The 18,791-nt window shown below is 28.6% G+C and overlaps 1 protein-coding gene across 2 annotated transcripts in view; it reads right to left on the reverse strand.

Annotated features, from left to right (window-relative positions):
• Positions 1 to 288: 288 nt before the first annotated feature.
• The window catches only part of LOC100163886 (monocarboxylate transporter 14), a 43,999-nt gene continuing 25,496 nt past the window's right edge, over positions 289 to 18,791 (reverse strand). Inside the window, exons 4-8 of one of the 2 annotated variants that reach the window (XM_008183764.2) lie at positions 15,564 to 15,684; positions 15,287 to 15,403; positions 5,341 to 5,562; positions 4,064 to 4,349; positions 289 to 1,950 (exon numbers count right to left, since the gene is read on the reverse strand). In XM_008183764.2, the coding sequence (XP_008181986.1) occupies positions 1,787 to 1,950; positions 4,064 to 4,349; positions 5,341 to 5,562; positions 15,287 to 15,403; positions 15,564 to 15,684 (910 nt within the window). In that variant the 3' untranslated portion in view covers positions 289 to 1,786. The remainder of the gene's footprint in view (positions 1,951 to 4,063; positions 4,350 to 5,340; positions 5,563 to 15,286; positions 15,404 to 15,563; positions 15,685 to 18,791) is intronic. The other variant, XM_001945500.4, reaches the window with a different exon arrangement.

Here is an 18,791-nt window from a genome sequence, read left to right on the forward strand (position 1 = left end):
AGTCAGTCGTACCTTGTCAGCTGCAGTGGTCGTGGTAAGCGGAAGTTTGACATGTGGACAACGTATCAGTCAACCTAACGGTGGTTTTTACCTAGGCCGAGTCACGCCTGTCGCAATGGATTTCGCTGACACTCCTTAATATTTTCACCACCGTAATTGTCATCGTTCACAAGCACAACAACTGTAACGCACCGGCCAGCAGCCACCATGTCTCCGTAACGATGTTTAGACTTTGTTAATATTACGAAGAAAAAACACAATAGAAATAACTTATTATTTGTATAACTCTTTTATGATTAAATATTTTAATTATTTAAATAACAGATGTAAATATTGTATTTAACAACGATATAATTATGATAATTTGTCCAAAACGAACTTTATCAAATTCATTGAATATATTTTAAAAATTACATGCTAAATATAATAAATATCTATATAACAGCTACAATATACGTTATACGCACGCTTACATTTTATTTATCAACGATGAGAATCGACCGACATACAAAATCAAAAATGGAAGATCGTAGTATTACAATTATATACTTGAGCCAAATAATATTAAAAAGACAAAAAACAACAATAATAATATGCTAATGATATACAGTAAGAAGTAATATTATTCATACATCGAATAAAAATAAATCAGTAGTATTTTGACACGTTTCTTAAATTCTAAAAATATTGCTCCACAAATCGTCAATCGTTGGGTATTTGAACTTTTACTAAATAATAATTTACTATCCAACTAACACATTCAGTTTATTAAGACGGGCAGAAAACAAAAGATGAACTTGATTGTCTTACGTTCTAAAATCTTATACATTTCTTCGTGTATGGGCTTTTAAGTGTGATTCGAAATATATTTATGATCGGGCAAATAAAACAATTTATATAATACCTAATTGGTTTAATAGGACAGGGAACACGAGACGATTTTCCACATAGTTTATAATTTTAGAAGGATAATAACGAGAGTATATGTATCTATATTAACATGAAAATATTAAATATATAAATAACACAACTCAAAATTCACAACATTTGGTAAAATAGGTATTTCAGTAAAAATATAAATTCTATAATTTAACAAGATAATAATTTACGACAGTAAGATACAAAATCAATAGTAATAATAATAATAATAATAATAATAAAAATAATAATAAAAATAGTTAATAATATTAGAGGGTCATAATTTATTAGCGGCCTTCCTTTAATACTGCCAAATATCCATACATAAAACGTGTATGTAACCTTTTAAAGATTTGCGGAGCTGTGGTCTTCACATCTGCTTCCGAACTCTCGAAATTAATTAAAACCTTATATATGGTTTGAGTTTGACCGGAATGTTAAAAATATTTAAATATTTCACCTACGTTTAAAAATTTGGTACTTATATCGAATTAAAAAGAAGAATATTTTCAAGGACTTAATCCAAAATAAAATATACTAAAATAGAATCTAAGATATTATTTGGTTATTTTATTATGTTGGATAGATGTAATTTTATCAGTAAACATTTTAAGCAAACCATTTTAATTAAAATGTATTTCAACATTCCTCACTAACCCGACAAACTATTTTCAAACACTTTAACCGGTTAAAGTTGATAACGGTTTCGCAGTTATATAGGTACATCACAGGAGAACACTCAAAAAAGAATTGCTTAAACAACTCATATTACAAGATTACGTTTATATCGTAATACGCTGAATATAACTCATACTATGAGACATTTCTAAGGTCTCCTATATATATTTTAAGATAAAGTTGTATATTTTTATGACCTAACACTGTCCCGTTCGATTTCCAATTGGCCAGCGCCCCACAATAGTCGATTTTTCGTGAACGGAATGAGTCCGATGAAGACACCAGACAAAACAATCCAAAAACCGGCTAAGTAAAATGATAAGTCCCAAAAGCCAGTCAAATCAGATACCCAACCTGTAAACAGAAAACAATTATTATTTTAGTGATATTAGTCATCTTATAAAATATAAATCATAATCATCGGTTACCATGCCAAAAAATATAAAAATATTCAATATTATTACTATCACAAAAGGATTCTCAAAAAATGTTCTTCTTACGTTAAAAATTATCAAAAAATAATAGATTATAATATGTAGAATACTATTTAGGGGACGTAATGCTACCGCAGTCCCTCTTTCGGCTCTCGATACCACGAAAAAAAAAATATGTAGAATACGTCTTAAAGAATTTAAACATTTTATAATTGTGCTAATAAGCAATTTCACTCCATATTATATTTCAGTGGAAACGTTTACAATATAATATATTACATAAACACAATATACCAAGCCAATAGGCTGGTATATATAGTATTACATAATATTATAAATGAAAAAATAAAAATTTTTGTTTCGTGCTAAGGCTATAGGTAGATTATAATTGAGTTATATTTACGATTTTATTTCGAAAAAAAAATAAAAAAATATGGTTACTGAGGATGAGAAATTAAACAAACTAAATCAATTTTTCAGTAGGTATGCATTCAGAATTTAAATTTTATACATTTGCACAACATTTTTTTTTTATTCGGAGCCTACACAAAAATTAAGTAAAGTCTATCATTGTTATATTGTATAGTAGCCTGAGTTTAATACATCTAATTAAATTCTTATTTTACTTGTAATCAGGGAAAAGAAAACATTATATGCGTACTTTCGTCATTCGTAATATCTCCACGGATCAACGAGAAAAATAATTAATTGTAATTTATTTTTCTGACGGATTATTTTTATTGTATATGACACTGAATACATATTTACGAATCATTATCTATCGACTACCTATCATGCATTGTGATATATGATAACGTCATTGGTTTTTAATTAAATATTAATATTATATTTTTATATTATTACATATTTTAGAATGTAGGGGAGACTGGGTACAATATTTTAACACAGCCAATATGCCATTATAAATATAAAACTTTGAAAAAAATACTTTAGATGTAACACTGTTTATGTATAATATATATATATTTTTTTTATCGAAATCTCATATAACTTATATGAAATAAAAATGAAATGCAAAATAACAGTGGGTTTATATGACAACAAAACGAAAAAACAACACAAGTTTTCTATAACTAACACTTATTTAGTATTATTTACTGAACATTTATAAATACTTATGGAAATAAATTAGTACAGTTTAACTTTGTGTTGTTGAGAGAGAGCTCTGTGTGTCTGTGTAATAAGTATTATATTTTAATCTTTGTTTATTTTTAAACAAATTTAAAGGGAATAAATGTTACAATTGGTCAGGGGACAATTATTGTAACTATTAATTTTTGTTGGAATTTAATTTATTTATTTTTGGTATCAAAATTAGGTATGTCTCGAAATGACAAATAATGTTAAACAAAAGAACAGATAACGAACTATTGAAAGCTGCAAATGTGTGATATTCATATTTTAATGATGGGAAATCGGATACATAATGTGTATTACAGTATGAATGAATATTGAATTGTGTTAATTTGTTAAGAATTGTAAAGTACCTAAGGTACCGTTTATAATTTTGTCATTTATGCAGGTGATTTGACGTCATTTTAATAAACTTTTTTTTTTGTTTTATTGGTTGTTAATTAAGTTTAAACAATTAAATACAATTTTATTGACAATCTAATAAATGCATGTGTTACATTTGTCTCTGACGCTGACATTTGTCTATATAGGTACTGGGAAAATGTTATCACTTATTTTTAATTTTTAAATTTACATTTACGCAAAGAAAGTTAAAGTTCAATAATCTAAAATAGCTATGACTCCAAATAAAATATTGTTTTACTTCACATATTTAGCTCATAGGTTTATTTCATAATAATTGCGTTTTAGATATCCGTCACTCTTACAAATTTCTTTTTATTTTATCCGTCTAATATTCAGTTATCTAACAATCGTCAACCTCTTGGTATCGTCACTGATGGATAATTGAGATCTTACTGCGTATATTATTATTGTAATCCATTTGCATTATACAAATGTTATACATTACATGCAATACATCGTGTATTTTCGTTTACCTGCCAACGGCGGTCCCAATAGATTGCCGATACCTTGGCATAGTAACATCAGACCATACGCCGTTGTGAACCGGTCCAGCGGTATGAGTTCTACCAAAATGGCAGGCGTGAACGAGAAATTGGAAGCGAAAAACAGACCGAACGCAGCTCCGATGACAATCAGTGACCAAAAGCTGCTGATAAACAAAGGCATGATGGCACAGCAAATGCCACAGCCCACTAGACAGATCGCATACACCTTGGTCACGTTCATCCATGGATAATCACCAGCCCAACCGAGTAATATCTAAAAACAAATAATAAAATAAAAAAACGTGTACATTAAGCGATCATAACGATACTATATTATTCATTGATTCTCAATCAATAATAATTGTATTGTTATAATCTTTTAAACTGATTTAAACTTTATCAACTTTAAATCCTTTATAAATTATAAATAAATAAATCCGTTTTAAATTTAATTTGTAATACAGTTATGAGTTAATACAATTTAATGAGTATAAGCCTTATTATACTCTAACTTCAATTTAAAAAAAAAAAACAAATAACCTTTTATTCTAAGGTTCAACGGTTAAAACATAACGATTTTCGTAGATATTAAACAACATAAAAAAGATAAGAAAATAGTATAGTATAGTACATATTTGCATTAAACAAGCAAATAACGTGACATATTAACATAATATTATATTATCATTATTACACACAAATTAACTTTTTTTTTTAATTGATATTTATTAATTAATATAGAAATGTCCATAAATAAAGGAAATAATATAACTAACATTATTATAACAGTACATAATTTATGTATTTAGTAATTTAAGTAGGTATGCCTAGTACCATAAACAAATACTAATATTTATGATCAATGCTAGTATACCTACCTATATGATGTGCTTATGCATGTTACCCCATGTGGTACTGGGGCTATAGTGATTTGTGATTTTTTTTTATAATTATTGATTTAAAGATATATATTAATTATTGACATTTAAAACCTTTTGGTTTTCATATACATAAATACATTTTTTATAGAATATCTAGGTTCCTATTTTAGATATAATCCAACTACAGTAGGTACTCTAGTTTCTAGAATACCTACAGTTCCCTAAAATCGATATCAGATGACGAAACAATCCCCCCGCTCTTCACAACTCATTATTCTGTACCTATATGTTATATTGGATTCAACGAAGGACAAGTAAGTATATTAATTTTAAACATTTTGCAATTATTGATAATTATATATCGATTTATGTAATAATACGTACCATTCCGACAGTGTTCGTAGCTCCAATAGTGCTGATGATAGTGGATGCGTCGGTTTCGCTCAGTCCCTGAGCCATTACAAAATCGGTGAGATAGAAATACGGCACGATAAACCATGTGAACAGCAATATCGTGGATAGGGACAGAAATAGGAAATGAAGTTCCAAAAACATACTGAAGTCTAAGATGCCACTGAACAACTCTTTTACTTCGGTGTACCATTCCTATACCAAAGAAATCATATGTACTTATATTGTTTTAATGGGTGTGGGAGATACAACACAATGTATGATTGAATAATATATTATATGAAATTATTTGCATATCCACACTATTCCAACAATGTTTTAAATATTTTTGTCATATTTATAATACATTTATTACATTTTGTGCATTTAACAATAAAACATTTAAATTATAGTCAATAATAACAAAAGGTAATAATATTTTTTAAACTTTTTATAGAATTTGAACGTTTCTAAATAGAAATGTGATGTATAGTATATTAAACATCGGTTTATAGAAAAATCAGAAAGAAATTGTTATTTTTCTGTTTGATTTGAATAGATTGTGTAAAAAAATCAAACGGAAAGGTTTTAATATGTATACCTAGCTTATAAATATATATATTGGCGGAATTAAATTATGTTATTAAGAATTACACCTCATAACGAGCTATAATTCTTTCAGGAAACGATGCATTTTTGCTCTTTATTACTAGAATTACCGAAACAAGACCCAACTTTATACACCATGAATTGGTAACTATAAGGTTCATGTTCTTATCATAACATATACTTGCCTACCATTGTATAGATTTATCTGAATACTAATGCAAAATATTAAAATAAATCATTGTTTAAATTTTAAATTCATAATAATATGAGACATGCAAGTATAAACTATAAGCATCCACCTACGCCGGCTGCAATCCGCAGCGTATGATTTAATGCTATATTAATTATTACTAATCGAAATCATTGCATATTAATTTGTTGTTATAATATTGTGCTTTCATGTATCAGACTTATAGTTGCATGCAAGTCGCAACTTCAATAACTATACAATACGCGTATTCAGTAACCCTGGCCGTTTTTACGGTCCTTTAATGATTCAAACGGCATAATAATATAGGCGGGACAGTCACGATGTATTGTCATTATGATGCTTATATGATGCTCAAAGACTTGATAATATTATAACGAGGCCATTGGCAGTCTAGTTTGTGATTCACTCTTAAGCCCACGCCACCGCACAAGCTCGACGTCGTCTGCAGCACACCGCCCGCCGCAGACGCTTCCACCACCCCCCGACCACTCATCCCGATCGCCAAGTGTGTAAGTACGCATTTTAACCTGCTCGGAGAGACCGGGGGCCAGGGCGTTTGCGCGAGCGCTATCGATCGAACGGCGTTAGCTTTTGACCCGACTCAACATACTAAAAACTCTATGTGTATATATTTATAATAATCGTGTACAACGCCGCGCAGATCGATGCGAGACCGGTGAAAATGCGATGTCATAGTCAGAATTTTTCGGCTCTAACTATATTATAATTTATGCACTTGCGCGGGCATAATATGAATACAATAAATATTATACTAAACATACAATTAATATATTATCATTATTATGACTATCACTTGACGTCCGAAAATGTCCCTACTTGTTTGGTTCGCATTATATTGTGTTGTGTACCTATATATGTGTATATAGTTTAAACGAGCGCAGGGTTCGTCTGCATGGTATTAACTTTTTATCGTAAAACCACCATCGTGTTCACCGTAGTTCGAGTGCATGGGATAATGGAGTTTCTATTGACCCGTCGTTAAATAGTGAGCTCTCATATTAGAATATTATATTATTATTATGTCGTGTTTGATAGTATATATTGGTGAATAATTCAAATTATTTGTCTTTACATATCACATATATATTATTATCACCGGAAATTATTAAAATTGAGCAGTATCAAGAATGACTAAGCAATATTTAAATTGCCTGTTCTACACTGCATGCTTATTTCCTAATCATTTTTGAAAATGCCTACCTAATAAGTATAGAAAGTTACTAAAATTATGTTACTTGAGAAAATTAAACCATTTAAGCTTTCTAAAAATAGAAATATTGATTAGGCATTGTGATCAATGAGTAATGCTGATGCTCCTTAGCCAATGCGATAATTAAGTGGCCAGTTTTTTTGTACAACTGAATTAATTATAACGCATATATATTTTATTTTCTGCACATTGCAAACTACTATAACATTTTAGTTGTATATTTTATTACTACCATGACAGCAGACAGGTAGGTACATTTATTATACTCTTATATTTCATTTTACAAAAACATTTTTGAAATCCTTGTGAACCAGTGATAGTATTTTAATCCGTTGCTTTATAAAGAGTTATCTCCTTTTGTGACCTAGGAAACGTATGACTTAAATAATCAATAATCGCTTGTTGATAATAATCTTTTCACGACTCACCAACATGCTATATTAAGCTGTTGTCGAATCAGGTATAAGTGTATACTATATTGTGGATATCTGTGCGACTGTGATCACTCGTTCGTCCTTGTACTTTGCGATCATATATTGGTTAATGTTATAAAAATATTTCATAAGTATTTCTAGAGATGCGAGTGGGTCATCTGTATACAATTGTATTATACTAGATATTATACACATGGTATAAAATTATTTTATTCATGTATAAAAAATAAAAATAATATTTGTTAATATTATTAGAAAATTGATTTTATATTTAAGAACATAATTTATGGTGAATTGTAATTCCATTATTTTGAATTTAAATTATGCTAGTCGCTAGTATATCAGGATTAATACCATGTCTTTATATATTAATTTACTCTAAAATTATTGTTGTAGGCAAAATAGTACAATTGTTGATAATTTAAGATAATACATAGTTTTATACCAAATTATAATACCATACCAATTATAAAATGTAAGTGGGTACCTACATATATAAAGATCCAACGGGGTATTATAGGTTTCATGCTTTCATATTATAACCAATATAATGCTAATAGTCATAGTTGCCGATGCTTAAGATTAATAATAATAATAATAAAAAAAAATACATCAATTTATATAGTATACAAAATAGAAGAATACTTATGTTATGTTACATAAATTATAATATTTACAAAAAACCAACAACAATTACATCGATGACAAAATTATCATTAAAACTAATATAAAATTTAGATTTAATTATATTGGATTGTAAAATAAAATGTTAAAAACATCATCCGGCCTGAATACGGATCGTGTACAGCAATAATTCCGATAATTAGAAACAGTGTTGTGCTACTGATGTGCTACAGTCGTACTGTGCAACCACTACAATAATTATACAGTCAGGTGTATTATAATAGTATTGTTCTGTCTACGGCACCACAAATTTTGGACACGAATCCACTTAAAAATAGGACTCGCTGTGTAATATTACTCATGCAGTTTCCAAGGGCACACCTGGTTTTATCTACCCGCAACTATAAACTTATGAAAATACATTTTTTTTGAAAAGCTTCCTAACTACCTAGTTACCTATTTAGATTTATAATTAACTCAATAAATTTTAACCATAATTTAACTGTTTAAGTGCCCTGTTATAAGTTGTTACAATAACCTGTTCATATTTAAATATAATTTTTATCTCACTAAATACTTGGTACAATATTTGTGTTGTCTGAGTGTGTGTGAATATATGTACATATATGCTGAGTGCGTACATAGCCAACGTATGAGTATGACCTATTTATTCGTTGTGGCGGCGGCGAAGGGGAGGAGGCGATTAAAATGCAGTCAACGCAACACCCGAACGGGAGAACGAAATACTTTTGATATTATATATTATATTAACAAGTACACAATGCAGAGGAACTGTGCGCGCTTTGTCCTATCTGGTTTGCCTTTTAATTGCAACACAAAAGCCCGTTTCCTTTGGACTGCGTGTATATTTATGAGTTTTCAATAAATATATAAAAATCTATAATTAATGTGATATTTAAATAGCACTTCGGTGTCATCTGAAGCTCAACTGGTGCCCCCTCCCGCGTTCGTTTAATACAACTCTTAATACGGTGATCGGAGGGATCTCCATGCCATTTGTTAAATTTCTTTATTATTTAATTTAATATTATTTTTACAATTTTATTTATTATAGATGCAATTACAAATACCAAAGCCTATATTATAATGTTATAAAGATACTTGTGGAAAACACGCCGAGAAATATAATGGTAAATAATATGATCAATCCGATTTTATTTTACGCAATAACTGAAATAACTGAAATGTATATCGTGAAACTGAATGTGTGCAGGTAGGTATATTTAAAAACAAATGTCAACCTCCATAATGTCGAAAGCGATTTTGCGTCCTAAGTCCGAATTTTGTTATAGTGCATGTCGGGAATAAATTCGAAACTTGATGTGTACAGCGTGCGCGCGTTTCACAATTATAATAATATGCATGGTACAATTACGCATATTAATGTAAATTGAAATTCAATCCAAATCATAACATAAACAGCATAAAAATGTTTAGTTAAGTAACATCTGATAGACAGGTCAGTCATCGTACTGGTAGAATGGTTCATAAAAGTAAAAACGGACAAGTGGTGGAAGACTTGGTGGATTTTGCAACACAATATTATTAATGCGCAATGCCGAACGAAAGAAAATCAAATTTTATTAGGTGAAATTATATTTTTTCTTGTAAGATTTTGTATAATACGAAGCGAACGATTTATATATATTCTGCGGACGTGCGCCAGAGAATCGGACAAACTAAATGGTCTAAACGACGCGTTCGCAATATTAACGCAATATTTCGCAATGTAACTTTTATTTATCATTATTTCCATTAATATTGTGTCATAAAAACCGGTAATAATTTCCGTTTTAGTGTTCATATACATAATAATGGCATTTTATCATAAAAGTATATGACATACACTACCTATTATATTATAAACTCCATTAAAGAATATCCAAATCCAGGTGAATAAAAAAATGTTTTATATACTGAGAAAAAAACATTTTTAATTCAATGGTTCTGAAAACTTTCGTGGAATTGTTTCATACTAGTCACCAAGAATTCAGCAAGACAAAATAATCCAAAAACAAGCTAATTTAAAGTTTCTTTGAAGTTTGAATACCTATCATATTAAGTTTAAAACAGATATCAAAGTATACTGAAATTCCGATTTAAGTTTACTATCTATAATTTAATAATATTTTGGAGTCTATGTACACTTTTGAATCATAGTACAAATAAATTTTTTTACGTTGATTTCCAGTAGCCATTCATCCGCTATTCATTATAAAAATTGATTATTTCATTCAAATATTTATTGGATATAATAATATATGGTATGGATTAGTCGTAGCTTACTGATAGTGTATTGTTGAAAAGAGACGATTTATTTATCAAGACATTTTTTAAATGTTGTATGAGAAAATGATGTGCCCAAAACAAGCAAGCAAAATTTAAGAAAAGTCATACAAATGTAATTAAAAAATTAAAAAGGATAAATTATTGTCGAATTTGTGGGATCGCGAAAAAAATTTGTGTACCTTACTCGCAGGTCGTCCGAAAAGACAAATATGCTACGAGTTCCGAGTCTGAGATTATTATTATGACTTCTGGGCCGGACGTTTAGCGATGAGACGGTCGCGCAATTTTTGTCGTTGGTACTTTACTACAGTCGCCGCCGTCGCACACAACCACTACTGTAATATACAATATATATAAACACGACACAGCTTCATTCACTATTATATATATAAATATAACAGTACGACAACCATTGTTCGGGTATTACGGACAACCAAACTGCCGGTTTAGGCGTAGTCCCGTCATCGTCGGCGTCTTTATATTCCACCGCCGGGAGTCCTTGGGTGGAGCGAGAGGGATGGGGGAGGGGTCGAGAAAAAATATTAACACGGTATACCTTTCCAACAACACGATTGAGTCTCACACAAACAATCCAAAAAAGTATCAGACGCCATCAAGATTGAGCAAAAAAAAACTATAATAAAAAAAAAATTTTAATTTAAATTAAACTAATTAATCTTTAAAAAAAAAAACATCCGTCAATGGACCCCAATTAATAATATATATATATATATAATATATTTAATTTATAAAACTCGATAATATTTGATATATCTACATGTTCTGCAAAATATATAAGTACTATTGTACTATACCTATACAATATACATTGCATATTCACGATAAAATAATGATTAAATTGCTAAAAAATATATATAAATCAAAATTTAAATTTGTAAATATTTTTAACACGCAGGTGTACCAATAACAAAATCAACTTTATTTTTCAAATGGTAACCACTATATTTTTTAATGGATTCTGGTAAATCTTTTTTTTTCTGAAAATTGTGATACCAGTTAAATCATCAATTTTGGTTCGCTAGTTTATAGTACTCTCAGGTTTTTTTATTACTTAAAAGTCCAAGTGTGCCATGACGATACATTAAACAAATGGTGAGCATCCTGTAGGTACAAAACAATATATTAAATTGTCTTCGCGCTGGCCTTATAATCAAGGCAATGAGAGATAGAAAAAAAATTGAAATTTGACCGAATCACGTTCGAGCACACGATGAATGTAAAGTACACGTCGTATGTTATATTGGCACCGATCGGATACCGAATAGCTTTCGCTCGTTACGAGCTCGCATCTATATATATATTATATATATTACCGATGGTGTCGGCGTTTATAGTAAGTTTACAGCGACAAATTTGAATAACGCGCACATGTCACAAAAAACGGTTACACACATATACACACAGTGCTAATACACATTAATCTTTATATAAAACGTCCACGACAAGGCCAATATTTCCAGTGGGTGACCCTCTTGCGGACGTTCGTATGCGCATATAATATTTGTATACTTTATATATACACATATAGGTATAGGAATAAGTGCGCGTTTTTCCCGGGCCGTGATTTCATCACGTTTTACATTCGTCCAGAATACGAACGCTATTATAATGATTCGATTGCTGCACAACAATGTTATATTATATCATACCATAATAGGTACGATATTGTCATAACATTTTATTTTTAAGTGCAGGAAACAGTTTGTCTTTTGTTTTTGAGCTTTTCTGGACAAAAGTGAAACAAAAGCCGCGATGGCTGAGATATTGGGCAGCGAATAATGAATATTTTATAATATTTCGATTATCAACATAAGATTACGATAATATATTTTGTACTCGATATTATGGTCTTTAAAGTTATACAAGAAATGTACAGCAGCAACTTGCAGATATTTTATGGTAATTTTAAATCTTTCTAAATGTTGTGTAAAATCGTTTTAACCGATAAGTATTCCAAAAAAAAGTATAATCAACCTAGTGCGATAAAGTTGTAATAAGTAATAACAGTCATTTTTTTTTATGTTCTTATAAAAATAATATTTTGCTCTTTTTTCATATATAATTATTTACTTGAGCAATAACTTATTATCATTTGCATTAGTAAAATAATTTTTATATACAAGTGTAATTGAAATAATTAAAATTATGTGGGCAGGTCCAAGTTTCAAATTTCAAGATTCAAAAAGATATTGAGGAAAATAAAATCTTTTTAAATTTGCGCGTTTACTGGTGTAAAATATTATACGCGTCATTCGTTTTTACTTTTTTTCGATACCTTAAATTTTTCGTAATATATTTTTTTTACGTTCTTTTGGGTTTGTCATCTATACATATTATATATTTATTTATGAGGGTTGTTTATAACATATACATATATAATACGATTGTATGAAGATGATTAACACGGAGTAGCTTGTCACGAGAAAAGAAACAATTTAAAACTCATTTTTAAATGAATGTATCAAAAGAGCTACCTATATCAAAATAATAAATATAACATAAAATATCAAGCAACTACTATATAATATTTTAGTCAACAGGTTTTTAAGATCAACGGCTCTTTATCAGATTCGTTCTAAGACTACCGGAGAAATTCGAAAAATGGCATAACCAACTTATACATTACATTTTTTTTTTGTTCTAATATGAATCAAAAATCACACATTATTTACCTATTCGTTATTTCACAACAAAGCAGATTCACAGATGTATTCCTAAATCGCACTTCTCAAAATCTAAAACAAAGTCATACTACTGCACCGTATATATTTAATTTTGATTATATTATATAACGATTACAGAATTTAAAAAAAAAAGTATTTCGACAAGGGTGAGAGAGATTATACTCCTAAATCTCCTATCTATCTCCCCTTGACACTTTGACAGTTTGAGAACTGTTTTTTTAAGAGTACTGTATGTGTATAAGTAATTCTCCAATTCAAAATGTGCACTGAGCATAGAGAACTCGTGGTTGTGAGGAACACACAAAACTACAAAAGGATTTCTGGGCCAGCCATCGGTGACAGGGGCCACCTAAAATAATAGCATATATGCGTCACATCCGGCCGTTATCCATGAATTTCCAATTCCTATTACATATTTTGTATTACTTATATAGTTATATATAGTACCGATAAGTGGCTAACATATTATATTATATTACGTGCACCAGTACATGGATAATTCAGGAGGAGGGGGGAGTGCAGGTATAAAGATACTTCTCAATTTTTTTGTTGAAATATATAATTGAATAGTATACATTCATGGTTTTATAAATATTATATTATATACCTAATTAATTATGTTCTCATTTGAAAAACAGAAGTTTTTATTGTCACAGGACATTTCTTAAGTAGTACAAAAAAATTCAAGGATTTTATAAAATATGGTCTATGTCCTGTGAGTATATTTAAAAATTAAAAAATCATAATTTGAATAAATTCATTATTAATGGGGGAAAAAATGGGGTGAGCTTGCTGTGTGAATCACCCTGTATATTGTATAGACCATATCGATCATAAAATAAACAATATTGTTGGTTTTATTATCCGTAATAACTTATAACGACTTTATATTTATTTATTTTTTCGTGTGCGCATATGATTGTCATATCAATATATATATATGTATAGTTATTGTCATGCGTAGCATTAAATTTGTATGCGAACAATAATATATTATAACAATATAACATGTATCTGTAACGTGTACCTATATAGTAGGTATATATATATATTATATAAATTATATAATATAGTTTCTGTCGTAGAACATGCATATTTATGTGGGTGGGTTCTCCACGTTTATATGTTATTGTTTTGTATTACATTATACCGAATATTATTACAACGGACATTCATTTATTTACATATTGTAGTACATGACGTAGGCGCCAGTCGCGAGTAGGTCCTGCTCTATAGCGAGTTCAAAACTACAATTTTTATCTAACCATTTTAAAAATATTTTATAATATTATAACACTACTCTAATTTATTAAATCGTTTATTTTTCGTTCATATCATATTGAATATAGCAGTCTTTTGATTCAAAAATAAGAATTTAACATGTACTATATAATATAGGTATAGTCGTATTTTGACTTTTAAAATAATTGTAATTAATGCATAATAAATTAATAAAGGCTGAACTAGTTACGTATGTATACTGTGTAAATTTCAAAAATTATTTATTTATAAAACAAATTAATTTAGCGGAATTCGATGGAAACAAAATTTTTTAAAGTAATTACAAAAGTTTGAAAAAATATATATTATAATAATTAAGTATGAAGAATGCCTATATTAAGATCAATTGATATTTCATAAATTAACAATACAAGTTGTGGCAAAAGGTAAAATGTTTAGATTCAAAATGCAATGCATACTTTAAAGTCTTAACTATAGTTCTTCCTCCACATCATCATTTTTTAATTCATGCCAAATGCATTAATTTCCTAGTAGCACTCACCATCCACCACACATCTTCACCATCCTACCTTACCTTTTTCAATGATTTCGGATGAAAATATGATCTTTTCCGCCTAACTCGACGTATCGTATTCACACGTTTATTCGATAACTGATTAATTACTTTGACAAAACTATGCCTGCGGAACATCTGTAAAAACGTGTGTGTTGGGCGTTTATTTATTTATTTTGCGAGGATTCGAAATAATTCCAGTTTTACATGTTTACAGTTACAGTTACAGTTCTGCATCCGTTCGTGTCATCTAAATAAGGAAGGCGTAAATTGTTTCGGGGGAAAAAAATAAACTTACGGAATCGGGTTCGCTAGTGACTGTTAATGTAGAGTTATTGTTGTATATGTCTGGGCATGAGGACGCTTTCATAGAATTTTTTTGGATGTTCAATATTGCTCCTTTGTACATCACGGAGCTCCTGAAACACAAAATATGTAATTCACATATTTTATAACGCCGTGTATTTATATCATAATTATTTAAACAAATATTATAGTCTATACCACGATTAAATATATATCTTTAATCGTGGTCTATACGCTGTACACCAACGAAAATACAATATTTTACTCACGCTATTAGAATTATTGTTATATGGGGCATGATTTATCATTATTATTATTATTATTATTACCTATCTATGATATATTTATCGTTAATTGGTGGGATAGGGGTGGTTGGTGAAATTTAAATTAACTGCTGTCAATACGAATTACAACGTACGTACTACGTAGAGTACAGCTATAAGACACTATTATATTATTAGGCATAAGAGTTAATATTATTTTATAGTTTTTATTTTTTTTGAAAACAATAACGTAAATAACACGCATGTCATTATAAAACCAATATTAACAATAGCTCTTTCACTCAGAATATAAAATATAAATTGTGTGAAAGAAATTTTCCCTACTACCACCTCTAAAATATCAATTCGGTTATATAAATCTAATAATAATATTATATTCCCGCCATTCTCATTTTGACACATTAAATCATGAAAATAGTATTTAATCCGTTGGGAGTATGATATATTATACACAATAATTCGATTTATGTGTATGTTCACGTTTGCAGGCATTCATAAATTACATAACGTGCATGGGATTTTGCCAAAATTTACGGTACATAATTTATGAATGGTCTCTAATCTAAATTAATATTTTAACACGCTTAATGCTGCAATGGTTAAAAACTAATAGATCATACATAAAATGTACATCCTATTAAGCTACATTATACATATTTTATAGGTAGTTGATAGTTATAGACCATTACACATTCTTTGATGAAACACTGCCTTAAAATGCATAGTCGTTTTTTACTTATCGACTTTGATGGGTAAATTATTGAAACTCATACAGAGGATAAATATTTATTTCGATACAAGTTATACTGATAAAAGTTAATTTAGAAAATATTATATGGCTTAGCAGGAATAGATATAATAGGTTTTAAATATTTACTTTATTTTATATTGTTATTCAATTTATATACTGACAATTAAAAACTTAAAATAACTTGTAAGGAACTATTTTGTTTAAAATCAATTACATACAAAACGAGTGTAAATAAAGTGCCTTAAGGCTTAAGTTATAGTTACTGGTAACTTATCAAGTGTTTTAGAAAACATTCTGAAATAAATTCAGTATTTTTTTTATTATTTTGAAAAATTTACTGCTGGGAATACATTTTTTAAAGTTTGTCTGTATAATAATATAATGTTTATCGATAAACATAATATAATTGATAGTAGCTAGTAAAATATTAACTTTTAATTAAAAATATGTAAAAAATAATGAGAAATTTATAAGTATGGTACTTATGTTATTATTATATATTGCTAAAAAAATATTTGACTTTACTTTTGTATTTTCCGGACTCAAAGATATCGGGATTCTAGGTACTAAGTTATACAAATTGTACGTTGAATACTATACAATGCATAAAAATGAAAAAAAGGACGATTCGTTACAGTGATAAATTAAAGTAGGTTATAGTTCTATAATATTTGTATTATCATTAATCGATTAATCATACATAGGTATTAAGTATAGCTAGTATTATAGACGTATAGTATACAAGTACAAAAAATACTTTTATATATATATATATACAGTGAAATTTCCATATAAAGAACTTCTATTTAACAAAAATTTACGTTTAACGAAATATTTTTGAGAAATAAAGCCAAATTTATGCAATTCTATTTAACGAAGTTCTCTATATAGGTAATACGATTTTTTTGTGTCCAATGAGACGTCGTAATATGGAAGTTTCAATGCATATACATTATATATACTATAGATTCTTATATAATTAATAAAAAAAAAACGTTAATATACAATAGTGTATGAGGAACATAACGTTAATACTTCCAACGCGCAGAAGTATTTCAATATAATATCTTAATGCTGAGTGCCGAAGCTGTCCATAAAACACACACATACGTTATACGTTTAACGTTATACATATTATATATACAAGATTACAAAATGTATACAATACATTATACATTGTTAAGCACTTAATACAGCATTATCCAAGATCCAAGTATACAAGCATGCTTTCAGTTTTATTATAAATCATAAACATATCTACTGTTGGATTTTTAGATTTCTGTTGTATTCCTATATATTTTAAAAAATATGGTACTCTGTAAATACAATTTTGTTCTATATTCTTACAGCATTTGAATAAATCTACTCATTCAGGAATAAAAAAAATCAGTTTCGATTTGATGTATCATTCAGACGTTTGATTTGTGATGCGTAACTACATACCAATTCGGTATATATCAAATATCATACACGAACGAGAATATATTATAAACGTCATCAAATGAAGGATTTTATAGTGAACTATAACGGTTAAGTTAATTTATGACACACAATTAATCTTTATTTTAAGTATTCGATATTAAGAACAACTTTTAAAATAAATGAAGAACACAAATATGATTTTTATTATGTGCGGTTTTTATTGGTGGTGGAACTGTGACAAATTTCTTATGGAGGTAAAGTATAGAAAAAATGTTTTTTTAACGTATCTAAAAATATAGATGATGACACTCTTCTACCATGGTATAATTTGCCAATAATCAATCAATACATTCAACATTATATAGCTATATAGCTGTCCTTGAAGTTTTCTAGAATTGTAAAATAATGAAAATATATCAATTTGCTACTATCTATAGGCTATATTATAATAAGCAAAACTTTAAGTATATCTATTATAATATAAATATTTTAATGTCAAATTATTAAACACACACAAATAAATAATATTTAAGCTTTAGCATATTGTTTAAAAAAAAAAATATGTTTTAATATTCAATGAATTATAGCTTATAGCATGATGGGGATGAACTTTGAGCATAGTATATAATGCCAGGGGAAATATATTGCCAATTATTGTGTGCAATTATCATAATCTAGCTTTATTATTTTATGAAGATAGTTTTTATCGAGTTTCGTATTATGTTTTACCATAATACATAATACGGATATGTATTCTTCATAT

Source organism: Acyrthosiphon pisum, chromosome A1 (genome assembly GCF_005508785.2).
Source record: "Acyrthosiphon pisum isolate AL4f chromosome A1, pea_aphid_22Mar2018_4r6ur, whole genome shotgun sequence".
Taxonomy (NCBI): Eukaryota; Metazoa; Arthropoda; class Insecta; order Hemiptera; family Aphididae; genus Acyrthosiphon; species Acyrthosiphon pisum.